The sequence below is a fragment of the Pleuronectes platessa genome, chromosome 13, assembly GCF_947347685.1.
Source record: "Pleuronectes platessa chromosome 13, fPlePla1.1, whole genome shotgun sequence".
NCBI classification, from domain to species: Eukaryota; Metazoa; Chordata; class Actinopteri; order Pleuronectiformes; family Pleuronectidae; genus Pleuronectes; species Pleuronectes platessa.
The window spans coordinates 15,159,610-15,185,942 of NC_070638.1; the positions used below are offsets into that span (position 1 = coordinate 15,159,610).

At 42.2% G+C, this 26,333-nt stretch overlaps 1 protein-coding gene across 2 annotated transcripts in view; it reads left to right on the forward strand.

Annotated features, from left to right (window-relative positions):
- kcnn1a (potassium intermediate/small conductance calcium-activated channel, subfamily N, member 1a) overlaps window positions 1-26,333 on the forward strand; it is a 71,055-nt gene extending 44,722 nt beyond the window's left edge. For both annotated transcript variants that reach the window (XM_053439006.1, XM_053439007.1), the window contains 8 exons: window positions 526-999; window positions 4,199-4,294; window positions 5,156-5,574; window positions 17,192-17,333; window positions 18,439-18,549; window positions 19,399-19,526; window positions 22,167-22,236; window positions 24,329-26,333. In XM_053439006.1, the coding sequence (XP_053294981.1) occupies window positions 526-999; window positions 4,199-4,294; window positions 5,156-5,574; window positions 17,192-17,333; window positions 18,439-18,549; window positions 19,399-19,526; window positions 22,167-22,236; window positions 24,329-24,634 (1,746 nt within the window). In that variant the 3' untranslated portion in view covers window positions 24,635-26,333. The remainder of the gene's footprint in view (window positions 1-525; window positions 1,000-4,198; window positions 4,295-5,155; window positions 5,575-17,191; window positions 17,334-18,438; window positions 18,550-19,398; window positions 19,527-22,166; window positions 22,237-24,328) is intronic.

Consider the following 26,333-nt stretch of genomic DNA (forward strand, 5'->3'; position numbering starts at 1 on the left):
TATTTATACATCAAAGCCCATACATTATTTATTTGTTTTTGAGCCATCTACTTTTGATGCCATTTTCTTGAAGGAAAACCTTGTGAACCATACTGTCAAATAAAGGAAAAACACACGGGGAGCTCCCCACTGTTGTGGTGTAGCTGCAAAACTGTGACTATTTCAACGTTCACCAACACAGACCAAAAAAAACACGATTCATGAGCGACCAACTCTCTGTTACCAGCGCTCAGTAGACCGTGGTTATTTGGGAGGTTGAAACGAGAACTGTTGATATTTTGGGTTGCATGTTGGCCACGTGTCCTGCTGAGAACTAAATCTGTCTGCTTTTATAACCAAAATTGTTTTTGCTAGATCCTTGCCTCTCCTTGGCCTCTCCAGAGCCACAGAGATATAACTCCCACATCAATGCTCTATTTAAAGTCCATCAGTGTGCTGGGCTCTTCAACCAACTGTCGAGTTTCTACTCCCTATTTGTTGTGATAGTATTGTGCTCATCGCGCTCCTCTGTCCCTCTGTTCACAGGCCACTACTGAGCAGAAGAAGCTGAGCCATGCTGGATCCAAGCCCTCCCTCTCCGAGAGCAGCGGCCGACTCCCTCAGATAGCCATGAGCTCCTGCAAGTACAATGGCGGGGTGGTGAGACCACTAGTTGGCAGCCTGGCGTCCTCGTCGCGCCGCAATCTCGCGGAGCTCGACTCGGAGACGCAGCCCTTGCAGACGCTGCACAGCTCCGGCCTGGAGGTGGTGGTGTCCAAGGGCAATGGCGGCGAAGACCCCAGCAAGGCGTCCAACGAGAGCCTGGTCAGGGAGGGCAGCGTGCGAGTCGGTGGCAGGGCGCCGCAGAAGAAGAATAGGGACATTGGCTACAGGCTTGGCCACCGGAGGGCGCTGTTTGAGAAGCGAAAGCGACTCAGCGACTACGCGCTCATCTTCGGGATGTTTGGGATTGTTGTCATGGTGACAGAAACGGAACTGTCATGGGGGGTTTACACTAAGGTAGGTTGTGCATGTGCGCGATGAATGAGTGGGAGCTTTGTCTACTGTCACTGCTATTGTTAATGTTTGAGTTGTGTGGGGTTGGCAGCTGTCAGATTCATGAAGAGTGATTATTAGACTCTGACGTACATTATCTAACAAAGTGTTGGGAATAGGGCACAAATGTAATGTGTGTCATGTGATCGGCATAATGAGTAAAAGTCTGCGAATTGGATTCCATCTCTTTTTAAATTTGTCTATAAATCCGGTTAGGTTACTAGTGGAAAATGTTTAGCGTCATTTCGCACCAGTCTGGTTGTATCTTTATCTAAATCGAATGTGTGTGTGAAGAGAAATGAACAAGTAGAGTTCAAGGGAAACATCAATAGAATAAAAGATGAGAATGAAGTTCCAGATGCTTTAAATTTATTTTACTTTGAGTGGATCAGGGTAGAGACTACGCAGCAAGATATAAGAACAAGTAGGACCCTTGAGCAAGGACACCAGCAGGCGGTTTACACTTAAGGTCACGGTGACCAGGTCACCACCTGTTGACCTGTTGTTGTCCTTGTGTGTCAGCCACTCAGGTCCCTGCTGTGTCAGGGTATTTGATGGAGGAATATTGAGCCCTCAGAGCCGCCTCTGCCACAGTATTTACTGGGCTGTTTGAATTGGAGCTGACACTGCATTACACTGCAGTTTGTGACAGGTCACAGAAGCTGCATCTGCTTATGAGGAAACAACTGAACAGGGCTGCAGGTGGTTGTGGTGGCTTTAAAAGCTTGAGCCTACTAATTGTTTATGATCGATAACTGGAAACGTTACAAGAAGAACATCACAGACACCTGACGTGTGATGGCATTATAACATGGTATCCAATAGCAAAGCATTTTTTTTTTTACATACAGGATTAATTTGTTTTGGTGTTTGTGGGAATTGGCTCTTAGTTGAATAATAACTCTTGTTTTTGTTCAGTTTTTTGCTAAAGCACATCAGTGGTTGATAACGATACATCAGAATATTCACTTCTACAAGGGCCGGCTCTAACTTTCCACTAATGTTCCAGCTCTGACATTATTTTTATGAGCTTTTTGTCTTACACAAAACACAATATTCATTTTCAGCCTTTGGCTACGATTGGTTTCAATTTATTTCCCCGTTGTGTGGAAATGATGTAGAATCTTGTAACGTAACCTGTGATATACAGTTAGGCTACTACAAACTACTACTCCATAGAACACATCTAACTACAACTGGACCGACAAGTTACAGAATCAGAGGCTTTATTATTAACACTTATTTTAGAATTGGAAGAGTAAGAGCATTTCATCCTCTTTACAGAATCTTACTTTAAGGTAATGATTCTCTAAGATTATTATGAAGTCACCTTTATTTGACGAGTAGGAGTGGTCACATGGTGTTGCAGCTATAAGAAGGAACCATTTTCAATTTATGTGCTCTTAAGAATGCTTTGACATGAGTTTGAGAGTCGCAAGAAAAAAGACTCTAAATTCATTATCTATACTGTCAGATATGTTGTCTGCCAGCACTCAGATGTTGGGAACAAATGGAAGCTGTGGTGCGCTGTAGAATTATGTCAGTATTGATATGTATATGTGAATGGTAAGTTAGGACTAAAACATACAAACCACTGATATAGGTTCCATTCACAAGTGATAGGAGTGGATTTCCCCCCCCCCCACTAATGTCTAACAGTGGTTACAATTTGTAAATGTATATTTGATTACGTGTGTGTGTGTGTGTGTGTGTGTGTGTTGCGCGCATAATAGTAAATCAGTGTGGTAATCTATAGGACGATTTATGGGGTTTTAAAAAAGTCAATAGGTTTGTCTGAGTGTTACTGAGCGGGGTTCAGTCAATTCATCACGCTGACCTCAGCTGAAACGGACATGACCTCCCATCTCTGAGTGGCACCGAGATGGGAGGTCACATCCGACAGTTAGCATGTGCTGCGGACGGTCGCATCGCGCCGCAGACACTTGAGGCTCTGCCTAGATTTTCTTAAGTCCTGAAGGAGGGAGACACTCTAACAGACGGTGAGCGCTGGGACTGAAAAATCCTTGAACCTCTGGCAGGTGGATTAATTGGTTTACTCAATGTTATTTCACCGGGGACTTCTCAAAACAATCTCAGACATTAGAATGTCTTGCGAACATGTCGCCGACCTAAGGGGCAAAGCAATCTAGTTGATAGCTAAAAATACATTCTGTAATATGGACCATCGAAGGACGGAGTAGTGCTGAGCAGCTCTCACTGTCACCACACTGACAATTATGAGTGATATTTCCACTTGTTGTTTTTGTCATTTGTTTGTCGCTGTTATTATAATGACAACCCCATGATCGTTAACCCGCTGCAGAGCGGCGTTTTTACATCATGGTTGTTAAATTGATTTATCAAATGGCATTTTACCAACACAGAGGGTGGGGGGGCCTGAGTAGTACAGGTTCTCATTTCCTTGATCTATGGCCCCAGTGTGCACACAGACACACACACACACACACACACACACACACACACACAAGCCGCATTAGCACCCAGCTGGTCTATTTATCATCAGCCCCACTCGCTGTGGTGGCCTCCCTGCTAATGCTAGTCTTGCCTTTTTTTGCACCTACCATTAAATGGAAAGTCCCCCTGTTAGCGCCGCACTTTGATTAATTGGTAGTTTGGTTGGCGGGGAACAGTGTCCATGGATAATATGAGGCTACACCTGCAGCTGCATTGTTTAGTAACATCCTGACTGCACCGTGTGTAAAACCCCATTAACTGTTCTCAAATAGAAGTTTAAAGTAATAAGTAGTGTGTGTGTGTGTGTGTGTGTGTGTTTGTGTGTGTGTGGTCTGTTGTGTGTATGCACTGTTGTATAACCATTTTAAATGGGTTGTTTGGGGACATTTATGCTGCTCGTGTTCCTTTTTTAAATCTACACCATATGAAATGTTGAGTTCCAGTAAATACCCTCAGATTTCACTTCTACATACGTTGCTTAACTACCTGATTTCACCTTGTTGCTAAGCAGTTACAAGACACCATTGCCGTCTACTGATGCTAAATATAGAAAATAGCTGAAATGCACATTGACAATGAATAGAAGGAGATCCTTTGTATTCCCATACACAAGTATAGATTGTATGTGATGATAAAGTGTGTTCATTGTTGCTGATATTCCTTCCCTTCTCTTTTTCTCTCACTGTAGGAATCTTCATACTCATTTGCACTGAAATGCCTTATCAGCCTTTCCACTGTTATATTGCTTGGTCTTATAATAATGTACCATGCCCGGGAAATCCAGGTGAGTCTGCCACAGAAAAAAATACTTTATTTGATTTATTATACCAACAGCTTTTGGGATGGGGATGCTAATAATGATGGTAGCAATAATCCTAACAATGAGGAAGAACTGAGCCAATGTGAACACAGTTTTCTATTATATGTAATTTGGTGCAACCATTCACTGGGACTCAAAGATGAACTGATTAGATTCTGAATAGTCACAGGGACCTTACACATCACGTGTTTGGTCTTATTTGTGCAACAGCTCAGAAACACCTCGTGGGGAACCTTCAAATTTGGCACAAATGTTCATTTAGACTCACAGATTAAATGATCAGATATGGATGAGCAAAGGTCAAAGGTCAAGGTCATCCACCTCACCAACGATTTAGGCCTATTGAAAATTATATCTCAAGTAATCATGTATCAGTATGAAACTGAACTAGTCGGCAAAAGCTTAAAACTGCACAGCATTAATTGTGGTTAATGTCATATATGATTTCACACAAAAGTATCTTACAAATGTAAATGCATATTTGATTGAGTGTTTTCCTTTGCAAAAAATGACTAGACATTCGTTTATAATAATAGGTTGGTTGTTCAGTTTGGTTTGAGGTTTTGCTGGAGTGCATCCAATATTTAGCATTTAGTGTTATGTTTGGTCTCAGCTGCATCAAACTTATCACTTTTTACAAAACTGAACAAGATGCTTTCTGCATTATTTAGATTTTTCACCTTTTACCAAATTTGGGCATGACCTCTGGGCACCTTGGTTAGAATTTCAAAATACCTGGCTCCTAACACATGTTTTAATTTGGCTGTAGAGGAAGTAAAAGGAAGTTCTAATACAAGTCCTTGGTGTGTGTTTGCTTTCTCTCAGCTGTTTATGGTCGACAATGGTGCGGACGATTGGAGGATAGCCATGACGTATGAGCGGATCTTCTTCATTGTGCTAGAGCTGCTGGTGTGTGCCATCCATCCCATACCAGGCCAGTACGTGTTCACCTGGACGGCGCGGCTGGCCTTCACCTACACGCCGTCAGTGGCCGACGCTGACGTGGACATCATCCTCTCCATCCCCATGTTCCTGAGACTCTACCTGATAGGCAGGGTCATGTTACTCCACAGCAAGCTGTTCACGGACGCTTCGTCTCGCAGCATCGGCGCACTCAACAAGATCAACTTCAACACACGCTTTGTCATGAAGACCCTCATGACCATCTGTCCAGGAACTGTCCTGCTGGTTTTCAGTATATCCTCCTGGATCATTGCTGCATGGACTGTGCGCGTCTGCGAGAGGTAAACACAGGGTTGTCAATAATGGCCGAATAATGGATGATATGGATGCACTAAATCTCGGATGCACAATCACACGTTGTGAATTACTAGACACCCTCTCCTCCTTCACTCTTGTCACTGTTTTGTCCTGTGTCTCTCAGTGTTACCTTGTTTTCTGTCACTCATCCACACTGGTGTGAAATCATCAGGATAGGTTACATGGCGATACTACACACAGGAAGGCAAACACAGACACTTACTACTCAGCTAAGTGTTTAAAAACACCCTGACCTACGTTTCATTAGCTCAGCAATCGCTCCGCTTCTCCCTGTTCTTTCGTTTCTACTGCTATTTTAGATGTCTTGTCCATAATTCATGAGTGTCTAATTGTTTGTTTGCTGAGTGGTTTGTTTTGGTAATGCAGAGCAGCCCCCAGGATCCCCTAACCCGTTTTCTCCCCAAAACTGCGCATCGGGCTTCGTCTCAAGGGGGCAGCAATGATTCTCACTGAAAATGAAAGAGGCAGGGAGAAATGAAAAGCTTTTTTTTTTTCTTTTCTCGTTTGGCATTTGCATAGGGAAATGAGACATTAATGCCAGCTTTGATGTTTTAAAGTCATTTTTGCCTGGTTGGGGTGGGGAAGGGGACTTGAGTAGGGTGGGTGGCGTGGACGATCTATAGCTGCAGTTCCTGTCAGGCCTGATATGCTACTGTACATGTGCTGCACTGTGGAAGTTAAGCCTCGGCTCAGAGGAAGGCTTTGCTCTCGGTCTCTCAGCCAGGACATTTACCACAGATGCTCAGCGTCCTCCTGCAGCTCGCCTCGCCTGCTTTTACTAAGTACCTCCCCTCCCATCCTGCGCCTCTTCCTTTAACTACCCCACTCCCACTCCCACTCCCCCCAAGTTAACACCTGTCACTAACTTGACCCCCCCCCCCCCCCCCCCCCCCTCGCACGTTCGACCCCGGATCTTCTCCAACCCTCAGCACCTCTTAACAGTTGAACGCTGGGTTTGACCCTCGCTGGGGGAACCCATCCAGCTGATCTTTGCCACCAGCTCCACTTGAACAGAGAGGCAGGGCAGTGAGGTGTAACAGACGTCCGAGATCACCTTTAACTATAGATTTACATCTGTTGCAAACAACACAATGGCCCGCTAACAGTTTGAATACTGGCCTAATCCATACTACTATGTTTTCGCTTAAAAATGCATCAACTCTGTTAAGGATACGCCTGACGTCCACACTTCTCTGGTGTTTCAGAGCAGCTAAACCAGAGACATGTGGAAATTATAAGTCTTTTTTACTTTGAGTCTGGGGCTGCATCTATTTTGAACAATAACTTAGACACTGACAACCAGTTGTTGATTGGGTCTTTCCGGTCACGACATAGCCTTCACTGATTCTTCCAGAATACAACATGGACAATCAATCACAAGCATTGCTGACCCTGTTAGTGCAGTTACATTCTGCTGTTTACATTTGAGAGACAAGCTTTTAATTGAGCAATTTGTGTACCCCGGCACCGGATGCCTTCCCGTTTACACCATCACACATGCCCTGTGCACGTGAGTGGTCCCATGATGGTCGCGTTTTAATTTGGACGAGATAAAACCAAAATGGAGCCAAAACTCTTTACCGTGATTGTTTTAGTCTGAAAAATCCGTTTTAAAATGTAGCGGTACAGACGTAGTCTCAGTAGTGTAACTGCAGTTAATGGCTACACTCTTTCTTTATCATTCACAATCTTAAAGATGAATTGGCCATCGCCATGGTTTGGTCTGAACTAACTCAAAACAGGAACTCCACATTGGATATCTGACCCTTTAGTCCACAGTATGCTGGTGTCTGTTTAGAAATTTGAATGTAAACACATGATTAGATTAGAACCACAGTAATCTCGAGCAGAGCCGTGTTTCATTTGTTTGCTCACACACACACACAGACACACACACAAACACTTTCCATGAGCAGTGCATGCTATTAGTCCTTTAGTTTCAGAAGAACAGCTGGGTGGATATGTGTTTGTGTGTGCTACTATGGATAGGTGCCAGCATGCACATGTAGGTATGTGTGCGTGCATGTGTGTGTGTGTGTGTGTGTTTGTATAATGTTTTGTTGTACTTTCTATTTCCCCACTATGCTGCTCCATAGGGATACCATGTGAGTCCTCGTTCTCTAGCCGTGGAAAAAAAAAAACTTACCATTTTGCACCGAGCTGGCGCCACTGCTGTCCCGAGTCGGGATTGGAGGGTGGGGGGGTTTATAGCGGGGAGAAGGGGTGGTCCCTCAAAAACAATTAACCCTTTGGCCTTTCCAAACTCAGTATGGCAAAGGAGGATTAGGTAGGCCCTTTACTTGGCACCGTCCTTTTGCTAAGAAAACAGGCCTTTACTGGCTATAGGAGAACAGCAGAGATCAACGGTCTGAGCAGCACTTTGAAGCAAGCGTCTCTTTGCTAACTGTTGTGTGTTGGGCTGCTGGGACTGGAGGAGGAGGAGGTGGTGGAGGATGAAGAGGAGGAAATCTGTGCTAAAATGGAACAGCTCCTTCAAGTCACCTTCACGTGTCTGTCAGAGGGCAATTTGTCTTCTCTCATTTTTTTCTCTCCGTCTCCTTATGCAATTGTTATAGATCTATATTTCACAAAAAGTCCTTTTAGCAGCAGCTCCAAAGATTTGCCGAGGAGCAAGAGCCTCTCTGTTCTTTGTGTTCACACATTACCATCCCATTATGTGTCCCCCTTCACAAAATTAAGTGAACAGTGTTGTAGTGGTTTTTCCCACAGACTCTTGTCGCTCCTCCTGCCAGGATTTTGCTCTAGACATGGTCTCCTGTAGCCAAACGAAGGTCTGAGTGTCCAAAGAGAGGACAGATGTCAATGTCATATTGGTCTGGGTTGTGTCTCAGTATCGAGCACTGCGTGAATTTGGTCGGCAACTATTTGGTATAGAGCGCTTCACAGTTCAAAGCTACGGAGGTAAATGAGGGCATTGCTTTCCATTGTTGCACAGTTTCTTAAATGGAGACACTCTTGAAGAAGGAGTCTGTTGTGCGCTGAAAGCAGTGTCTCCAGTTTTTGTTTACATCTATGAACTGAATGTCCTCACGCCCCTTCGTCCTCTCCTCTTGTAAACATCGAAACAGCATGAGAGTTTTCATGTTTACTTCAACCAATCCCAGGGAGAAAGAGGCGCTTGTTTCCCAAAGTGCTGTGTGTGAATTCTTGTATCTTTTTTTAAATGCGCTACACTTACACTTTCACGGCTCCTGAGCCAATCGAATGGCAGCACGATGTGAGATTGGACGAGCATGGAGTCCACCTGGAAAATGCCTAGATGGGGGGAATGAAAGTCACAAGCAGGGAGATTGAGAGGGATTGTGGGGTGGAGGTGGAGCTGGGAGGAATATGACAGTGGACAGATTTTGGTCCCTGGTTCACTTACCCGTCTTTCTGGACCCACTCCATCTTCAGAGCGAACCCACTTCAGCTAAGCACCTTAACGTGGCTCTTTTGGCTTCTCCCTGAGTAACATAAGAGTCTCTCCCTCTCTCTCCATCTCCTGACTGATGGTTTGCTGATCTCATACTGTGGCCATCTAATGTGGCATGTCTTACAGTTTCTCCTCATCTTTCCCCACTATTGATTCCCTTTACCTTCCCTCATCCATAAGAAGACAATCAGGCCAGAATTCAGTTACACACTTGCATGCATGCCTTGCCTGCCTCCTTGGTTTCTCACTCTTTTTGTCTCTTTAACTGTTATCTAATATCTCTTCCTCTCCCGCTCTAACTCTGTTACCTGAAACAAAACGCTGTTTGGAGGCGATGTGAAAATGCGGTTTCTCACCTCGCTCTCTCTCCAGGGAAGACCCCATAGGCTACGTTAAAAAATACAAGCTCTGCCAAAGTTTCGCTGCCTTTCCATAGTCGGCTACACCTACACCCAAAGTTTGACGTCCAGGTTGTGTCATCGCTTAAAAACAGTGCCAAACAAGAACAGACTGTCCGAACATCTAACCAGAGAAATACACAACAGGGAGACTTGAATGTTCTCACACAAACCACAGGTTTTTCATAAAACACTGATTCATCACTAAAATGAAATCTGACCCTGTTGATGTTCCTTTAAGTAAATGCATTTGTATACTATGAACTGTCTGTATAGATGCAATCCCTTACTCACTGTCAAACTAAGTGTCTCAAATACCTCTTACCTTTATCTAATGTTTAAAAATGAGCATCTCCTCAACAAAGACGAATGGATCTTATGCTAATGGAGTGACTTCAAGGACAGGTGGATTCTCTATGGTTTGATGACTTTACCCGATTACGTGACTTTAGACTATGCAGGCGTAGTATTGATTATAGCCGATGGAAAAGTCGTACACTGATCCCGCAAAGCATGTTGACAATTGTGAAAGTGATAAATGTACTAGGATATGATCAGAATATGCTGGTTAATGAGCTGAGCCAGTGCTGTTCTTTTCTTAAAGAATAGGTCGCTGTAGCTCAAAGTAAAACGTTACTGTTGTCATGAAGTCCTAGCAAACCATTTAGTTTCATCAATCTTTTCTTTCTGAAGGTTACAAAAAGCATACTGGAAGCCATACTAAATGTTTGAGTATGAGTATTCCTCCCAGTTAATGAGAATCATTGCTCTCCTGTAGCTACTATGAAGAGCTGCCTTTAGTCTGTTTTTAGGAAGTTACTTATGTCCATCAACATGTAGGAAGATCAAGAACTATGTTCCGAACTAGTCTGTGTTGATGTGACATTTCCTCAATGGCAGGGAGGAGGAGAAGATGTCTAATTGTCTATAGGATCAATTCAATAACTTGAGTAGCAGTAAGCACTTGACTATTAGACTCCAGGACTACAGTGTTTTTGACAACTTTCTTGTGAGTACTGCATCCCTTCAAGTTTGTATCTGTCAATCTGGCAATATAACAGCTACAATACAGCTTATAGATGGGGACCAACATTCACTGACTAGGAATCTAAAGTAGTGTATAGGACTACGTTTTTTCAGGTCGGTTCAAACAAGAATTCCCCCTAAGCCATGAATGTGTCAAATGCCTTAAGAATCTTTTCAAAATCTATATAATCTAAAACCCAACTATCCCTGATAAACATGATCTCATCTGAGTTGTTCCGTCACCTCGGTCTCACTTCCATGAAGAGAGGTTTTAAAATGCCAAAAACAGTCCTTCACCTTTTAAAATGTTTGTTGTGTGACAGGGGAATTATTGTATTTTTCAACCAGGGTCCTATGGTTATAATTGTGTGCGTCTAATTGAAGAGAACTTACAAAAACATTGGCTGCTGCGACACAGCCGCAGTGGCTACAATGTGATCTTATGGGGCAACTGCGACAGTCTCGCAAAATTTGCTTTTTTTCCACGAACGAAGGCTCAAATTGTTATTCTGGATCTTTAGCAACATTACACATGTCTCGCTGAACAGGAAGACAACAAGTCCTCTGACTTGGTCACACAGCGTTGTGTAGTGTCTGAGGTATCGTCTGTGGCCACATTAAGACCACCAACATTGAGCAGTAGCAGGTGCATTTTCATGGACTGTCCCTGTTGCCCCATTAGATTACATTGTAAATAATGATGCTGAGTCCTGGCTGCCAATGGAGGCGATTTACTCTAAAAGTCTTTGTTAGTATGCGTATACACTTAGTGCCATGGTTGAAAAATGCCATAATTCCTATTTAGTATATGCAACCTCACAAGATGTCACCAAAGGTATTGGTAGGTCCGGGAAACCGACAAATGGATCATATAATGGAATTCAAACTCTGGACTCATTTTTATACTTAAAGTATTGAAACACTTGATTCCACATGTGCTTTGTTACCCACTGCTAACTTAATCAGTGCTATAAACCTTTATGCCCCAAAGATTTATCTGACACCGTCAGGAAGTAATTGAAATGCGAAAACATTAAATAGTTAGGGCAGGTATTAAATGGGGCACATTAAGAAGGCAGTTGGTAGACTTACAGGTAGTTAGCACAATCTTGTGAGCAGTAGTACAGCAGACAATATACTTTTAAGTGTACAGTTCCCTGGGAATACTGAAAACATGAAATAAAACTGTGAGGGCTTTTGTGAATGATGCTTATTGTGCGGAGGCCTTGTAGATTAAGGACATACACAGCAGTTCATAGACGGGGCCTAAATGAAGGGCCCAGCTTAAATGTGAAAGAGAAGCGTCACAAAATTTTGTCAGTGCCTTAATTTAGCTATATCTTTTGCTTCCTTTGTATCAGAATGCCTTGCAGGAAATCTCAATAGAAACACTCCTGTGGTGTTGGTGCCGTCACTGGATGTTCAGTTAGTCATGATGAGATTCACAAACACACGCTTTACATAATTTCTTGCAGCTGAAGCCTGAAGGTTTGCCTCCGCTGGCAAAACTGCAAGTCAGCAAATTAAAGCAGTTCTTTACTTCTGGATTCACGTCTCAGTTGTCTTACAGCAATGCATTACGCGTAGCTCATTATTAAAATGCAATCATTTTGCCATTGTCTTTTAATTGGCCAGGGTGCAATTACATTACACCTCGTGACACTGCCGCTCCACCATGTTTGAATTTCAGATGTGTGTGTGTGTGTGTGTGTGGGGGGGTTTAGGAATTAATTTGTTGTTTAACTCAGGCATAAAGCCTGAAACGATGGAGCGGCAACGCAACTTCATGTGGCGTATATTCTATAAGGAAATAATGTAGTAAAAATTTCAAAGAAAGTCTACGGCAATGCCAACACCTCTGTGAGGCTGTACACAATGGAGCTTTGAGCTAAAAGCTAATGCTAATTACCATGCTAACAAAGACAGTGTGTTATCTTGGTTGAGTGTGTCCGCATGCTTGTCAGGGTTCAGGCTCATTCACACTGCCTTTACGTACGAATTGAGATGCAGCCATTTCAAACGATGTAACCGTCCCTACCCACATCCTCCACTAGAGGGCAGCAGTTATTGATAAGAACAAACATTCCGACAGGGGAGAACGTTGTGATTACGAACCTCATAAGAAACAGGCAAAAGCGGCTATTTGTCTCTGTGACTTGGCAAAGTAACATCACACAGATGCCTGTGGTTTTTTACAGACTTGCCTCTCAAGTCTCTCCTCAAAGATGTTGCGCCATTATTCAAATTTCATCCTTGTGTCTCACGGTTGTGACTCTTGAGCTATTACTGTAGCTACACTGCCCCCCCACCCCATGATTTCTGGTAGTAGTGCTCTGTTCCATCTATATCTGTAAGCTTTCAGCAAACGTACACCAGTAACGGACAAAATGAGCCTTCAGAGTAAGCATTGGTTATGTCAGTAGCTCCTCAGGTGTTTAGACATAAATTAAAACCACAGAAAGTAGAAGGAGATCACTGGAAAGTTTGATCTGATGATGGCGCTAGATGAAAAGTGGATGCAATATAGTAATTCATCCTGAGGGGAGCATGAATTTGTGTTATAAATTTCTTCCAGTAGATTAGATTTAGACACTTAACTTAAAACAGCAAATTTGAAAATGTGCTAGTGAGTGTCTTTGCAGATTTCATGGCATTTAATTTAACAGTTCAACCATGCGGCTAGTGTGACTAATAATAACTTTCACGCTACATTCAAATTTAAACCTAAATTTTAGATATTGTAATTGTTAAAATAACGCCTGTTGATTTTAGCTCAGTGTAACTAAGTAGTATATATCTTTTTATTTCTTGGAAACACATTACAAAATGCACATATTGTAAGATTGCCCATTCATTTTATGTGTGCCAAGTCAACTTTGAATGTGCTGCCGCCTGCTCGCTCGCTTGCTTTGCATATTGGCTGCGCTGTAAAAAACACTGTGGGGTTTGTACAATTTTAATTAGGTCATCATCACTCTGAGTAGAATCTGCTCATGTTTACTTCAACTAATACACCCCCCACCCCCACCAGTGGAGCATCCCAACCTATTTGTCCCCGAGTTGTCTCAGCCTGTGCTCAAACTCGTTTATATCAACAAGACCTGCAGTCCTGAATAATCTTCGGGAAAAATTGGTTAAATTGCTATTGAAATGCAGGGGGAAGAGGGGAAGTGCTTCCATTGGGCGCAGGCGATAGCTGCAGAATTTTGAATGTGGAGTAAGTCACATGCTTCGCTGTGGCAGCTGACCGGTGATGGAGAGCAGAAACAGACAGAAGTCAGGATGAGGCTGTCTGGAGGAAGTTTAAAATAGAACATCAGATCAATTTTTGCATCAATTTTTTTCCTACTTCTTACCAGATGTATATTTTGGTCACAAAAACACTTTAATCTGTGTGATGCCTCGGTCAGCTTTCTTCTAAGGAAGCATGCTGTGCCTCATTATATCCAAACTGAGGCACAGAGTGTTTGTGGTTTCACTCAACAACAAGCTAAGTCAAGCTAACCTCAGTCTTACTTTTAAGTAAGACCCCCCCGCCCCTGATTTTCAAAGCAAAGTGTTAATTCATTTGGAAAATAGAGCTATAGGCCTTCTTCTCACACGAACGCTGTTTACTTAAATTTTGAGTAGGTAGCTTAATGTAGTTGTTATTAAGCCTTTTGAGGATATTGAATGGTTAAAACAAGTAATTTTATTTTAGGGCATTTTTTAAACAGCCCCCCTCGGTCACTTCATATTGGCACCAGGCACCAAGTATTCACCGACACCTCCATCTTTAAACTAATGACTGAAGAAGAACTTGGCACTTCCTCTAAAAAGCATTGTGGCTAAATGCAGTTGTGCAGCATTCATTGTATGAATTATCAGGTCCTGCATGAACAAAGGCTATTGTAATTGTTAATAGTGTGTGTGGGGTTTTCTCTCAAATATTATTGATTTGTGTGCGTGTGCAGAGGGAAGTGTGTGGCACGCTGGATTCATCATTACCATTCTGTTTGTTCAGAGCTTGTGTTTTCAGATTGGGCTGCGCGGCAAAAAAATTGACTGGGAATCGTTTATTAGTTCACATAAACAGAAAACAGTTTTATCCGTTTCGTTTACCGTGCAGGGCTGAATTCGATGTTGATCATTTGTAGAGCAGAAAGAGGGGACTCATACCTTGTCGTTGTTGTTGTGGTTGTTGTTGTTGACCTGTTTGGTTGTAGTTTTAGCCATGTTGCCTTACTGGTCTGACGTTGTGTAAAGGTTGCCGTGCTCCTTTGACCTAACACAGACGGAACGTGTCAGAGCTCATTTGGGAATAAACGAAACTATCATTTTATACATCTGTGGATATACTGGATAAATAATGTCCTTTCTGAAACATTTGACCAGGGAAGTGATGCCAGGTTAATGCTTTCACTGCTTAGTGTGTGTCAGAGAGAATTTAACAGTGGGGGATAAAACTGTCTGTTCTGGACTCTATATACCTCTTGTCCTGGAATTGGTTGAAAGTGGTGCCAGCTCTTCTCCATGCTATTCCAAAACTTGACACAGTATATTGAGAGCCTTAAAATGCTATTGATCAGCTCCCCATTTCAGCCTCTGTCTCTGTTCCCGTATTGCTGTCTCTATTCCACGGTAGAGAATTATAGAAATACTTGAATTCAAATATTGAAATGTGTGCGTTGACAAAATGATTGCCACCATAGAAACACGAAAAACATAATTCAACAGAGTGATTTCTCATGATAAAGAACCACGCCGGCTCCGTCACCGTCAGGCGTATTTAGGGCTTACGTTGAGTACAGAGAGAAGGCCACTGTAACACATCTCTGTCTGCCTCCGAGACGTGACTCCCTCTCTGGACGCCTCGATGACAAGATGAATGAAATTAACATAGTAGTCACTTGTAATTACAATATTTAGCCTGCTGATCAAGTTGAGCCCCCTGGCAGCCATCAAAGGGCAGCTGCTGACGTGTTGGGATGCAGGTAAAAGAGACAGGGGTGTCAAATTCAATGAGCTTCTTCCTCTGCTGATCATCCGGTCCTACCCCTCTGTTTGAGAATGAGAAGACGTACAGCCCCCCCCCTCCACCTGGTGATAACTGCGGAATTTGTCCCAGGTGGATCCCCTCCCCCCGCCCCAGGTTTACCCAGCGCTCCCCTGCTCTCAATATACTGGCTGTTGTAGCATGCAGGTTGCAGATATTCTTGATTCCTGCATGGTGTTGTACAGACTGCTTCTCTGCATGTCATTTCTGAAGCTTGAATCCCACAGACTGCACACTGTTTTTGTTTTGTCACTCTGAGGGAAGAGAAGTGGTCAAAGTTGTGTTTTGTTTTTTAACCCCCTGACTTTGAGCATGAAGAGAAACTCAGGAGTGGGAGTTTTGAGACCTGCAGGAGGCATGATTCATGATATTCAATAACAGTGTCCTGTCTTGGAGGAGAAGGAGGAGCAGACGTCGCCACAAAACCGCCCACCAAGGTTTTTTTTTTCTTCTCTTTTTGGTGGAAAGATAAACTTTCATCGTCTGGCCCCGAGTGTTCCGGTCTGTACTCGTGCACTAATTGGAGGTGATTGCTCCAGCCATTTTAAGTCCACATGCTGGGTCACTGCTGGATAGTTTAAAGTTGTTAACAATTCCTGATTGGCCCAGTGAGAATCCCCTTCAGAGAGGCCTCAGCAAAATCCCAAGAAATTACACTCCATCTCCTCTGTCTTGTCAGAAGGATGTTTCTGAGATGTTGTCTCAAAGTGTTTAATGAATATTTGATTCTAACTCCAAAATTAAATCGTATCTGATCTCCTCCTAGACAGCCCACTGGGAATAATCAGGCGAGTTGAATGAGGGTGGGTGGATGAGGCAGACTTGTCTCTGTGATGGATTTTTTTTTGGTCTTGCTGAAAAGGTATGGGAATGTCATCATCAATCCAGCTTTGCACTGTGTGTTTTTTTTTCTGTGGAAATAGCTTTGCATATGCACAGCCGGCCTTTGGACCGACAACTCAAGCATGGCTGTCAAGCTATTTTCAGCCAACAACATGTTTGAAGTGATGTTTTGCATTGCCAAACCTTTTTTCCCCGTTGGGGCAGCGTAAACTCTGCAACAAATCGTGACCAATAAGCCAATTCTTAGTTGGATTAAGCGCAGCAGTGTGTGCATCTGTGGATGCACTGACATGACATTTGTTGGGTGGTGACATTCAAATCAAGTCTGACCTGCGGCGCTCTTTATCCAGTCACTTACAGCGACGTGGCTCGTCTCTTTGTCATTTAAAACGCTCTCTGAAAATCCAAATTTCTATGTTAATGTAAACAAGTGAACATGAAACATGTTGACAGTGGTTCTGATCCCTCAGTTTGAAATCATTGCATCAAATTCTTTAACTAACACTATTTTTTTTTGCTACATCGCATTTGACGTTTTTTACCCATTCAACACATCTCTCCATTAAACTGTCTCACATATAAAAAAAGACATAAAAGCAAAGAACAATAGATATGAAGTGTAGCGTCCACTGAATAAATGTTTGTTGCTTTAAACTCGGGTGTAGCACCCTGTGCCATGAATTCTTCTTCCTCCGCAATCTTCACCTCCTCCACCCACCACCTCTGTTTGGTTCACACAGCACCACGTCATCCTCCAGCATGCTCGCGTTCACCAGAACGTGTGCAGTCTCTCTCTGACTGTGTGTCCCCCACTTCTGCTTCTCTATCTATCATCACCTCAGGTATCATGACAAACAGGAAGTGACGAGTAACTTCCTGGGAGCCATGTGGCTCATCTCGATTACCTTCCTCTCCATTGGCTACGGGGACATGGTACCGCACACGTACTGTGGGAAAGGCGTGTGTCTGCTTACAGGGATCATGGTGGGTCCCTCTCCTCCTCGCTCACATAAATGCACGACATTCTGGCATGACAAACCTCAGCTCCATGTACTATACAACATGTCACACAAAACAAGAACGCAACTTTCCGATCATTCTTTGTGTACTTTTATAGATATTCTAAATATGTGAAGATTCTAAACAGTTTGTGATCAGCAGTCAGGTTTAAAAGAGGATGCATTCGAAAGCTTCAGTTTGATTGGTTGTCAATTTCTTATTTGTATTCATGCAATAAGGTTAACGAATCCATGAGGGAGTATTAGGATCCTATTGAAGACAGAATTCTTGATTTAGAAAATAATGGTATAGTATTACAAGAATAAAGTTGAAAATGAGAAGAAAGTCATAATATTACAAGAATAAAGTTGTTTATTAATGAGAAAACCGTACAGTAAAATGATAATAAAATCATAATTTAATGGAAAAAGGTAATTACATTACAAATATTAAATTGAGATTTTACGAGAGACAAGTCGTAATATTAAAAGAACAAATTTAAATTTTATTATGAAAAATTCATAATATTAGAAGATTATAGCTTGAAGAAATAAACTCATAATATTACAAAAATGAAGCCATAATTTTATGAGAAATAAGTCAGTTTTTTAAGAATAAAGAAATAAAACCTTTTAGCATAATTCAACAGAGTTCACACCCTCTGGTTCCAAAATCTTGAACCAGTCTAATCGTGTTTGAGAAACTACGAAACCCTTTTGAATATCACTCAGATGTAACCAACGATAACTCTACACTCGACCAGGACCAAACATTTCCTCCTCCACAAAAGAGGAAACTTCCTCGATATCTGTGGTTCTTTCTTCAGAACAGACACAGTTTCTGACTCGTTAAGTCCTGATACTTATGATAATGTGCTGCTGATGAGCCAAAAGATTCTGTATTTTGTTAATAGTAATAACTTTACTAAAGCACAACATCTAACCATGTTCTCCATTATAACACAGGCACAAGGCAGAACCTCTGATATTCCCCTTTAAAATGACCCATGACCTAAAGTTATACTATTTCCCTCTTTTAAATACATACTCTGAGCATAGACTGTGTGTTTGACCATGTCTTTGTGCAACAGGGAGCCGGTTGCACTGCGCTGGTGGTTGCAGTTGTAGCCAGGAAGCTGGAGCTGACCAAGGCCGAGAAGCACGTCCACAACTTCATGATGGACACACAACTCTGCAAACGAGTGAGTCGCTGCATGTTCCTGCGTTCTGAGGGACTGATATGTTACTGGTTTTTACTACAAGGTCCCCTCACAACTTTCTTCACAAGGATACTCTACGTTTTGTAAGAAGTTCAACCACATTGGCTTTTTTGCTGGTATGTCTGAATAGAGACCTAAAGAAGTGCAATAAAACAAGACCTCTATAGTAAGCTATACACCCAACATAAAAAATAAAATCTAAAACTAAAACTACTGGAACTTTCACATAATCTGAGAGGAGCTAAAGAATAAATGTAGATCTAAAAGCCACCTATTCAGTCTGGCTTTATGTAGTGTTTTATAATTTTGTGGTTAAATTAGGTATATACTTTACTCTGTTTTGTTTTAGTAAAATGCAAGTGTTGATTATAATATATATATTATTTTATTGATGTTTCTATTTTCTATTCATTTTTAACATCCCATTTTTTGTCAATCAACTGTGATGCTCTTTGAACTCCATTTGATTTGTTTGAAAGGTGCTATATAAATACAGTTTGATTGATTGATTGAACTGGCCAATTTACGTTTCTAAATATTTGTATATGTCCTGCATTGATACTAATAATAATATATTATATTGTCAGGGCTGTAAGCTCCCCCTCAGTTTAAGGTCCACTTCTCTCCCAATTTATAGACTTTAAAATGTCTGTAGACTGAAATATTTATAATTTAGGAGTTTTACTGCTTTTTTGTTTTGTTTGATTTCTCACTTTCTTTTCTGGATTGAATATTGTACCACCTCATTAAATTCCTGTTGTATTCCATGGTAATCTTACAATGTCTTTGCAGTGTTAACATTTAGCCTCGTCTTCAACCCCCGCCTCACAGGTAAAGAACACAGCTGCCAATGTACTCAGGGAAACATGGCTCATCTACAAACACACCAAGTTGGTCAAAAAGATAGATCACGCCAAGGTGCGGAAACACCAGCGCAAGTTTCTCCAAGCCATTCACCAGTAAGTCTTGCAGTGTGATTTCTCTGTGAATCTGATGTCAAATTAAACGTGGAACAGAAAACGAGTGAGTTGTTCATCAGAAACCACCGAGGAGAATCTATCTTATAGAACGCAAACTACAATATGTCATTGAAAGAAACCTATTGAGATGTTCTGCCCATGTGACACTCTTTAATCTTTACTGTTATTTGAGGTAAGAACTTTTTTATCTGTTGTTAACAGTCATGTTGCTATTAAACTACTAAAATGTTGTAGTAGCTCTCAGTATTTGGTAGTATCGCCTGTATCGTTTATTACAATCTACTCCTAAAGTACAATTTCTTTAATTGTTATGCCCACAATCACACTTTTACACACACACACACACACACACACACTTCGGTCTAGTGTAATGGTCCTTCCTCTTCCCCCTCCCTGTCCCCCTCTCCCTCCGACCCCCTCTGACCCCGTGCTTACAGTGACTAGTGTAATGGTTCCACTCGTTTCGTGAATGTTGTGAGGTTAAAACTCTGTACTGTGTTCTGTCTTTGTTTTGCTCTATCACCGCAGAGCTCAAAAGTAAGTTGAGTCTTCTATGTATCCTCCTCCTACTGTTTCCTCTACATCCTCCTCCTCCTCCTCCTCTCTTCATGTCTGCGTTTGACATGCATGAACCAAAAAAAAAAGAAAAGCCTATGTTAACTCACAAAAAAAAAGAAAGACAGAAAGTTCTGGATGCTGGATTGTTTTGAGTTCTTATCATTTCAATTTTGTGTTCCATTTACGTCCCTCTCCCTCCCATCCCCCTTCGAACTGAATGAAACAGACACAAGCATCCACATTTTGCCACCAGTGTCAGTAGATGTTGAGGGTTGTCTGGAGAGAACGTGTGAAAGAGAAAAAAACAGCATCATGCGCTGAGCTTGAAGCTTTGTTGGCCCGGCCAGCGGTTCATGATCATCTACAGTGTACTGTACACATGATTAATATAGCTGCTCTGGAGGCTATATTAACCTCCATCAACAGAACTCATCCTGCACTCCTGATGGTCTTTGTGATGATGTGAACACACACACACACTGTAATGCACTGTAGTTCCACTGAGGTTGAAATGTCTGCTGTTCCTTTTCGTATTGATTTTTGCTTTATATTCCATTTCTTACATGAGATCAAACACCAAAACTTGCATGTGCCATTGATGACATAGCCTGAAACGTGTAGGCCGTAGGTTTAAAATCGCACAAATAATGTTTTACACCAGTAAGTGGCACTTTTACCTTTGAGCCCCAAATTCCTCGACAGACATAAGGGATAAGAAAGGCCGAGCAAACACACATACACACACACACAAACACACACACAAACACACACATAGCAGCTGAGACGGTTTCCCACACCGATGGAGCCCTAAGCGAGCTGTCTCACTCTGCTCTGATATACCGATTTGCACATGAATAAATGCCCTTGAATGACATCCTGTCTCATAATTTGCCGAACAGGGGAAATTCTTCCTCTCACCCACCCAGATGCGTGATGCCGCCGCTAACGATGCCACATTACTCACATTCAGCGTTAGCAGTTCACACGGCGCCATAATGTATTTGATTAGAGATAAGGAGGCCAAATGTTGAGGCGTCGTAAAAATACGTCCAATGTATCACCGCGCAAGTTCTTTGAGATATCTATGTTGCAGTGTGTTCAACGGTGTCATTAGATGGTTTATTTCTGGCATCCTTTATCTGCGACACTCGCACACACAAACACACTCAAACACACACACACACACACACACACACACAAAGGGCAGCACTCAAAGGCACATTTCATTGTGCACAGTCACTCACTGTCACTGCACGCTTACTGAATGACCAGTGTGTATTTCTATAAAGTGTGCAGCACTGACAAAAGGGCATGTCATCTCTCTTCCATTTTTTAATGTCTTACTTTTGGGTGGAACGACATGCGAATGTTTTAATTTCAAACATGAATTTTGAGGTTTTCTCCTGTGGAAGCATTTTACGCTCTTTTTTTGGGGCATTATATTGAGACTTTGTTCTTCCTATTTAAAAACAGATTCTTTCTAGGTTGTAACAAGAGCATCTCTTTGTATCAAGGCTGCAGTGAAACACAAGAGAATTGCTGCTGAAAGCCTCGAACCATTATCAGACAAAGGTCTTGTTATAAAACAGCTTTTTTGTGAGTGTAGTATGCTTCCACAATTTTGCATGTTTTGGTTTTTATTGCATTGACGAAGACCAGGAATGCCTCTCTATATATATACATATATACACATTATGTATATACATATAGATATGTAAATTGCAATCATTTATGATGCATGCAGGCTGTCTTCTCTTCACCATGTCATCAGTGAGAGATCCCTCCTGATAAACAATGTGTCGTTCTTCCTCCTCCCTTCTCCCCTGTTGGCCTCCTCTGTCCCCTCAAACCACCTCTCTCTCTCTCTCTCTCTCTCTCTCTCTCTCTCTCTCTCTCTCTCTCTCTCTCTCTGTCCCCTCAAAAAACCTCCCCCCCCCTCTCTCTCTCTCTCTCTCTCTCTGCCCCTCTCCTCCACTTCCCCTTCACCTTATTCTACTCTTCCTCTCCTCCTCCCCTCTCAATCTCTTTCCTCCTCCCCCCTCCTTCTCTTGCCTTTGTAAGACTGCGCAGTGTTAAGATGGAGCAGAGGAAACTCAATGACCAGGCCAACACCTTGGTGGACCTGGCAAAGGTAAGGCTGTCTCGCCCTAAAAAAGTTCAACATTATCATCACATCTTTTTGAATGGTTGGAATCTTTGTCTTTAGCAGGTCTAAGCGATAATGTTGCACTGAAAAAAGAAAACTGTTTACCAACTTAAAATGAACGTTTAGAGTTAAAGTCAAAGTTAACAATTTACAATAACACTTTTAATGTGAAAAAAATAAATGCATTTGTGTGTCACCAGTTTAAGTATTTTCTGTAATGTAAAGGGAGCTTTCTGGTGTCACATATAATCTGATATATGGTAGGAAATTGTCCTGTAAAAAAGGACAATTTCAGACTTTCTATTAAGTTTGAAGCGCAACCCTAAAACTAAAGTACCACTTTAGTCCATTTTATGTTCACTGTTTCCCTTCTTTGAGACCTAATTTGTCCTTTTACATTATAAATTTGCGTTGGTGAATTTGAAAGCATTTGAGACCTGAATTACTTTCATATTGTTCTCTTGATCCTCACCTTTATCACATTACTGAATTTCTTGGCAAGTTACAGCAACCTACCTGAACCTATTGGCTCGACTCTGTATCGCATGTATCTTTATCAAGGGGCCATATTCTCAAAAACATTGTTCCATAGCGTTACTTGTGATCTCAATTCAGCATTACCCTTAAATTTGTCGCATCCGACTGCTCATGTGAATATGATCTGTAACGTTTTGGGTTTGTCAAATGCCAGTGAATATACACATCATTTATAAAGGAGTTCTAAAATACTTCGATAGTGTCTCAGTCTGTTAAAGAATGCAGCAGGATATTATCTGGGCCAGACAGAAAAATGCTCAACCATGACAGATAACTTCCACTGTGAAAATCCCATGTTTACAGCACATCGACACCAACATCCGTTCTTATAACAAAAAACCTCTCAGGGGAGCGGGCAGGAAATGTTCCTACAAATATCTGGAGCAACTGGTTCGGACATTTGCTTTCATACATACAGAACACCTGGATTTCAGTGTATATTTAAAAGCAGCTCATGCTTCTTTATTGATACCAAATGTATCCATTGACTGGCAGCCATGTCTCAGCTAAGCCCAAGTCCTGCTACAAGACGACCTGCTCACTCTGAGTAACTTGACGCTAACATACTGTACATGCATGCCATGGTAAACAGTGTGTGCTGTATAGACGTGTGACTACAGTCATGGCTCAGCAGCTTGGGTCAGGCAGTTTAGACGTCAGATAACCCACCAGCCCGAAGCATAGAGAGAGAGGGGGGGGGGGGGGGGGGTTCAAAGGGACGTGCATGACCGCAGTCTCATTTGATGTGGATGACATTTGCACTCCAGTGTGTGTTTTAAAAGGTTTTAAGGCCAAATCCTTTAATGTGTGCTTTCTTGCCCTGACGCTGCTTGATGGTCAGATCCATCTGTGTTCACCCTTCACTTGTTCAATGCCACTTTCTCGAGCCTTATGGAAAAGTAAACCTTTGATTTCTGTCATATATATATATATATATATATTTATACAAATTATTTCATTTTGAGGTGCACAAATGCCCGAAGTGGGAATGCAAATATTGAAACGATTGTAACATCTACCTCACAAAGTCGACATAAAGAATAGAATAGAATATAGTACCTTAGGTTGTTATTATACATGAAACATTACATATACAGTAGTTTAGCACATATATTAACATCGAACCCACTGCATCTACGGCTGGAACAATAAATGCCTGAGTAATAAAGACACTTTTCATTACGTGAATGAGTTGTGTCAAGCAAATCCATTAAGCACTGAGGACCTTCTTGGGCTATAAATGGACCGGAGAAGCTGCTTGTTAAATCAGTGGGAAGATAAAATCTATGCTGACTTGCTGAAACTGTGCAGCTCCCCTGCACCCTGCTTCCTGTCATTATTTCTTTCTCTTCAGGCTGAGTAAGTCAGAAATGTCTGCTTATGTAATCCACAATGAGCTATTACATGAGAGCATACTGTATCTTTGGTTAATTTCGTTTCGTGCCTCTCTCCATGTGGATATTAAGTTGTAAAACAGCTTTTCTTTCTCTCTCTTGTCTGGTTGTCCTCCTAAGCACATTTGCTTTCTCTCCTCCATTAGACCCAGAATGTGATGTACGACCTGGTGGCAGAGCTGCAGGAGCGCAGTGAGGAGCTGGACAAGCGCATCGGCACATTGGAGGAAAAGCTGGACTCGGTGACGGGCAGCCTGCAGGCGCTGCCGTGCCTCATCTCCCAAGCCATAACCCAGCAGCAGCAGGAATTCCTGGACGGCTTTGTTCACCGCTTTCGGCCGGCCTCGCTAGCCTCTGAGCGTTCCGAGCGCTCGGAACGATCCTGGACTTCCACCGCCCGCAGGAGGCGCTCGCCCTCCACAGCACCACACACCTCCTCAGATAGTGGATAACCTTGACGAATCACCTCTGAGCCCCTCTTTACCAAACCAACTTGTCACCACATTCTGTCCCATCCAAAACCGTCCCTGTAACCACTGGAGAGTCCATGTCTGGACGAATGAAGAAACCCATATCTTGACACCTGACCAGATCCCTGACCCTATTCTCTCCCTCTCAACCATCACCACCCATCCCTTCTTGCCTTCTTCCGCAATCAACATCAAACCCAAAATCCAATTCCTCTGTGACTGGGCCTATCAGCACAGGGCTGGATCAGAGCTACTCCAAAAGAACAAGGAACGGCAAATGAAGACTTAAACCAAGTAAAAACACAAATGCATCCAAAAACCGAAAAAGAGAAAGAAAAAAAAAAATGACAGAAAAACCGAGATAAAGTAGAGATATGGTTTATGTTTTAGCCATTGTATGGCTGTTCAAGTTAGCTTTTTTGTAAAAGCCCTTGTATAGTTAAAAAATGACTGAGTTCAGGGTCGCTGGGGTGAGAGCTGGCTATCACACCGGAGAGTCCTTAACCACGAGGGGGGAAAGTTGGTCTGTGGAACTGAGGGCCTCGGCTCGCCTGCTGGCCCTCCGAGGCCATGGAGGACATCTGTCCACCCATCCGTCCGTCTGTGTCTGTCTGGTTGGGGAGCGAGACAAACCACTGGATTTCCCTTTCAAAAGACAAGTGTCATGGATTCTTTCCCATTGGTTAGGCTGGAAGATTTAGGAAAGGCTGGGAGAGCTCCGACTTCTCATCAGTGTTTGAAAATGCACTTGGGGGGATGGGAAACTACTACACAGAAGAGCAAAGGGGACACATATGGCATTACTACTGGGTAGGAAAAATTTACACAATTGCCAACTTCAAGGTTACAGCTTCCTTGTTCTTACCAAGGAAAAAACGAGAGCGACTATCTTTTTTAGTTACATATTGACATGTGATTTTTCAGTGCCTGAATGTATAAATAGTAGAGGGTTATTTAATTACTAATTTCAGAGCTTTTTTACGATGTTAACAGTCTGAATACAGCATTGCATTCCTTTTTCAGATACATTCCTCTCCAAAAATTGAAAGAAAATGTCTTAATGTAATGCATAGCATTGCCTCCATTACATATACACTATTTCTACTAACACCATGAGAAACGAAAAAGTGTTCAGAGAGAAAGTGAGACAGACTGAGAGAATATTTATGAGTGTTTGTCGGAGAACAAGTTCACTTTAGCTTAATGCTGCAAACTCATGCACACGACTGAGAAATACAGTATGTAGTAGTCTACCTTTCTCACCACCACTAATTCGAGCTTCCTGTGGTCTTCAGATGACGGCATGGCTTGAGGCCTGCTGGTACACACGGCCACACAGGCACATATCAGCGGTCCAACTGAGGAACCATCCCTGCCCCTTTGCATGGTTCTGTGCAAAAATGGAACACACTCTTTCTAGGATGGCTTGATGATTTTCATGATTTTGATTTTAATTGCTTTTACTTTTGTTTGTTGCATTTCTTTCTTTTGTCATTTTTTTTTTTACTACAATTTTCTTTTTTAAAAGCTAAGATACCTTTTTATTTTTGAGCTGCAGAACCTATAGAGTTGCACTAACGTGATTCTGTAATGCATTCCCTGTTTGATATATGAGGTAAAGATGAGTCAATACTACTAAAGAATCCTGAACGGCTACAAATAAAAGTGCTGATGAAACTTT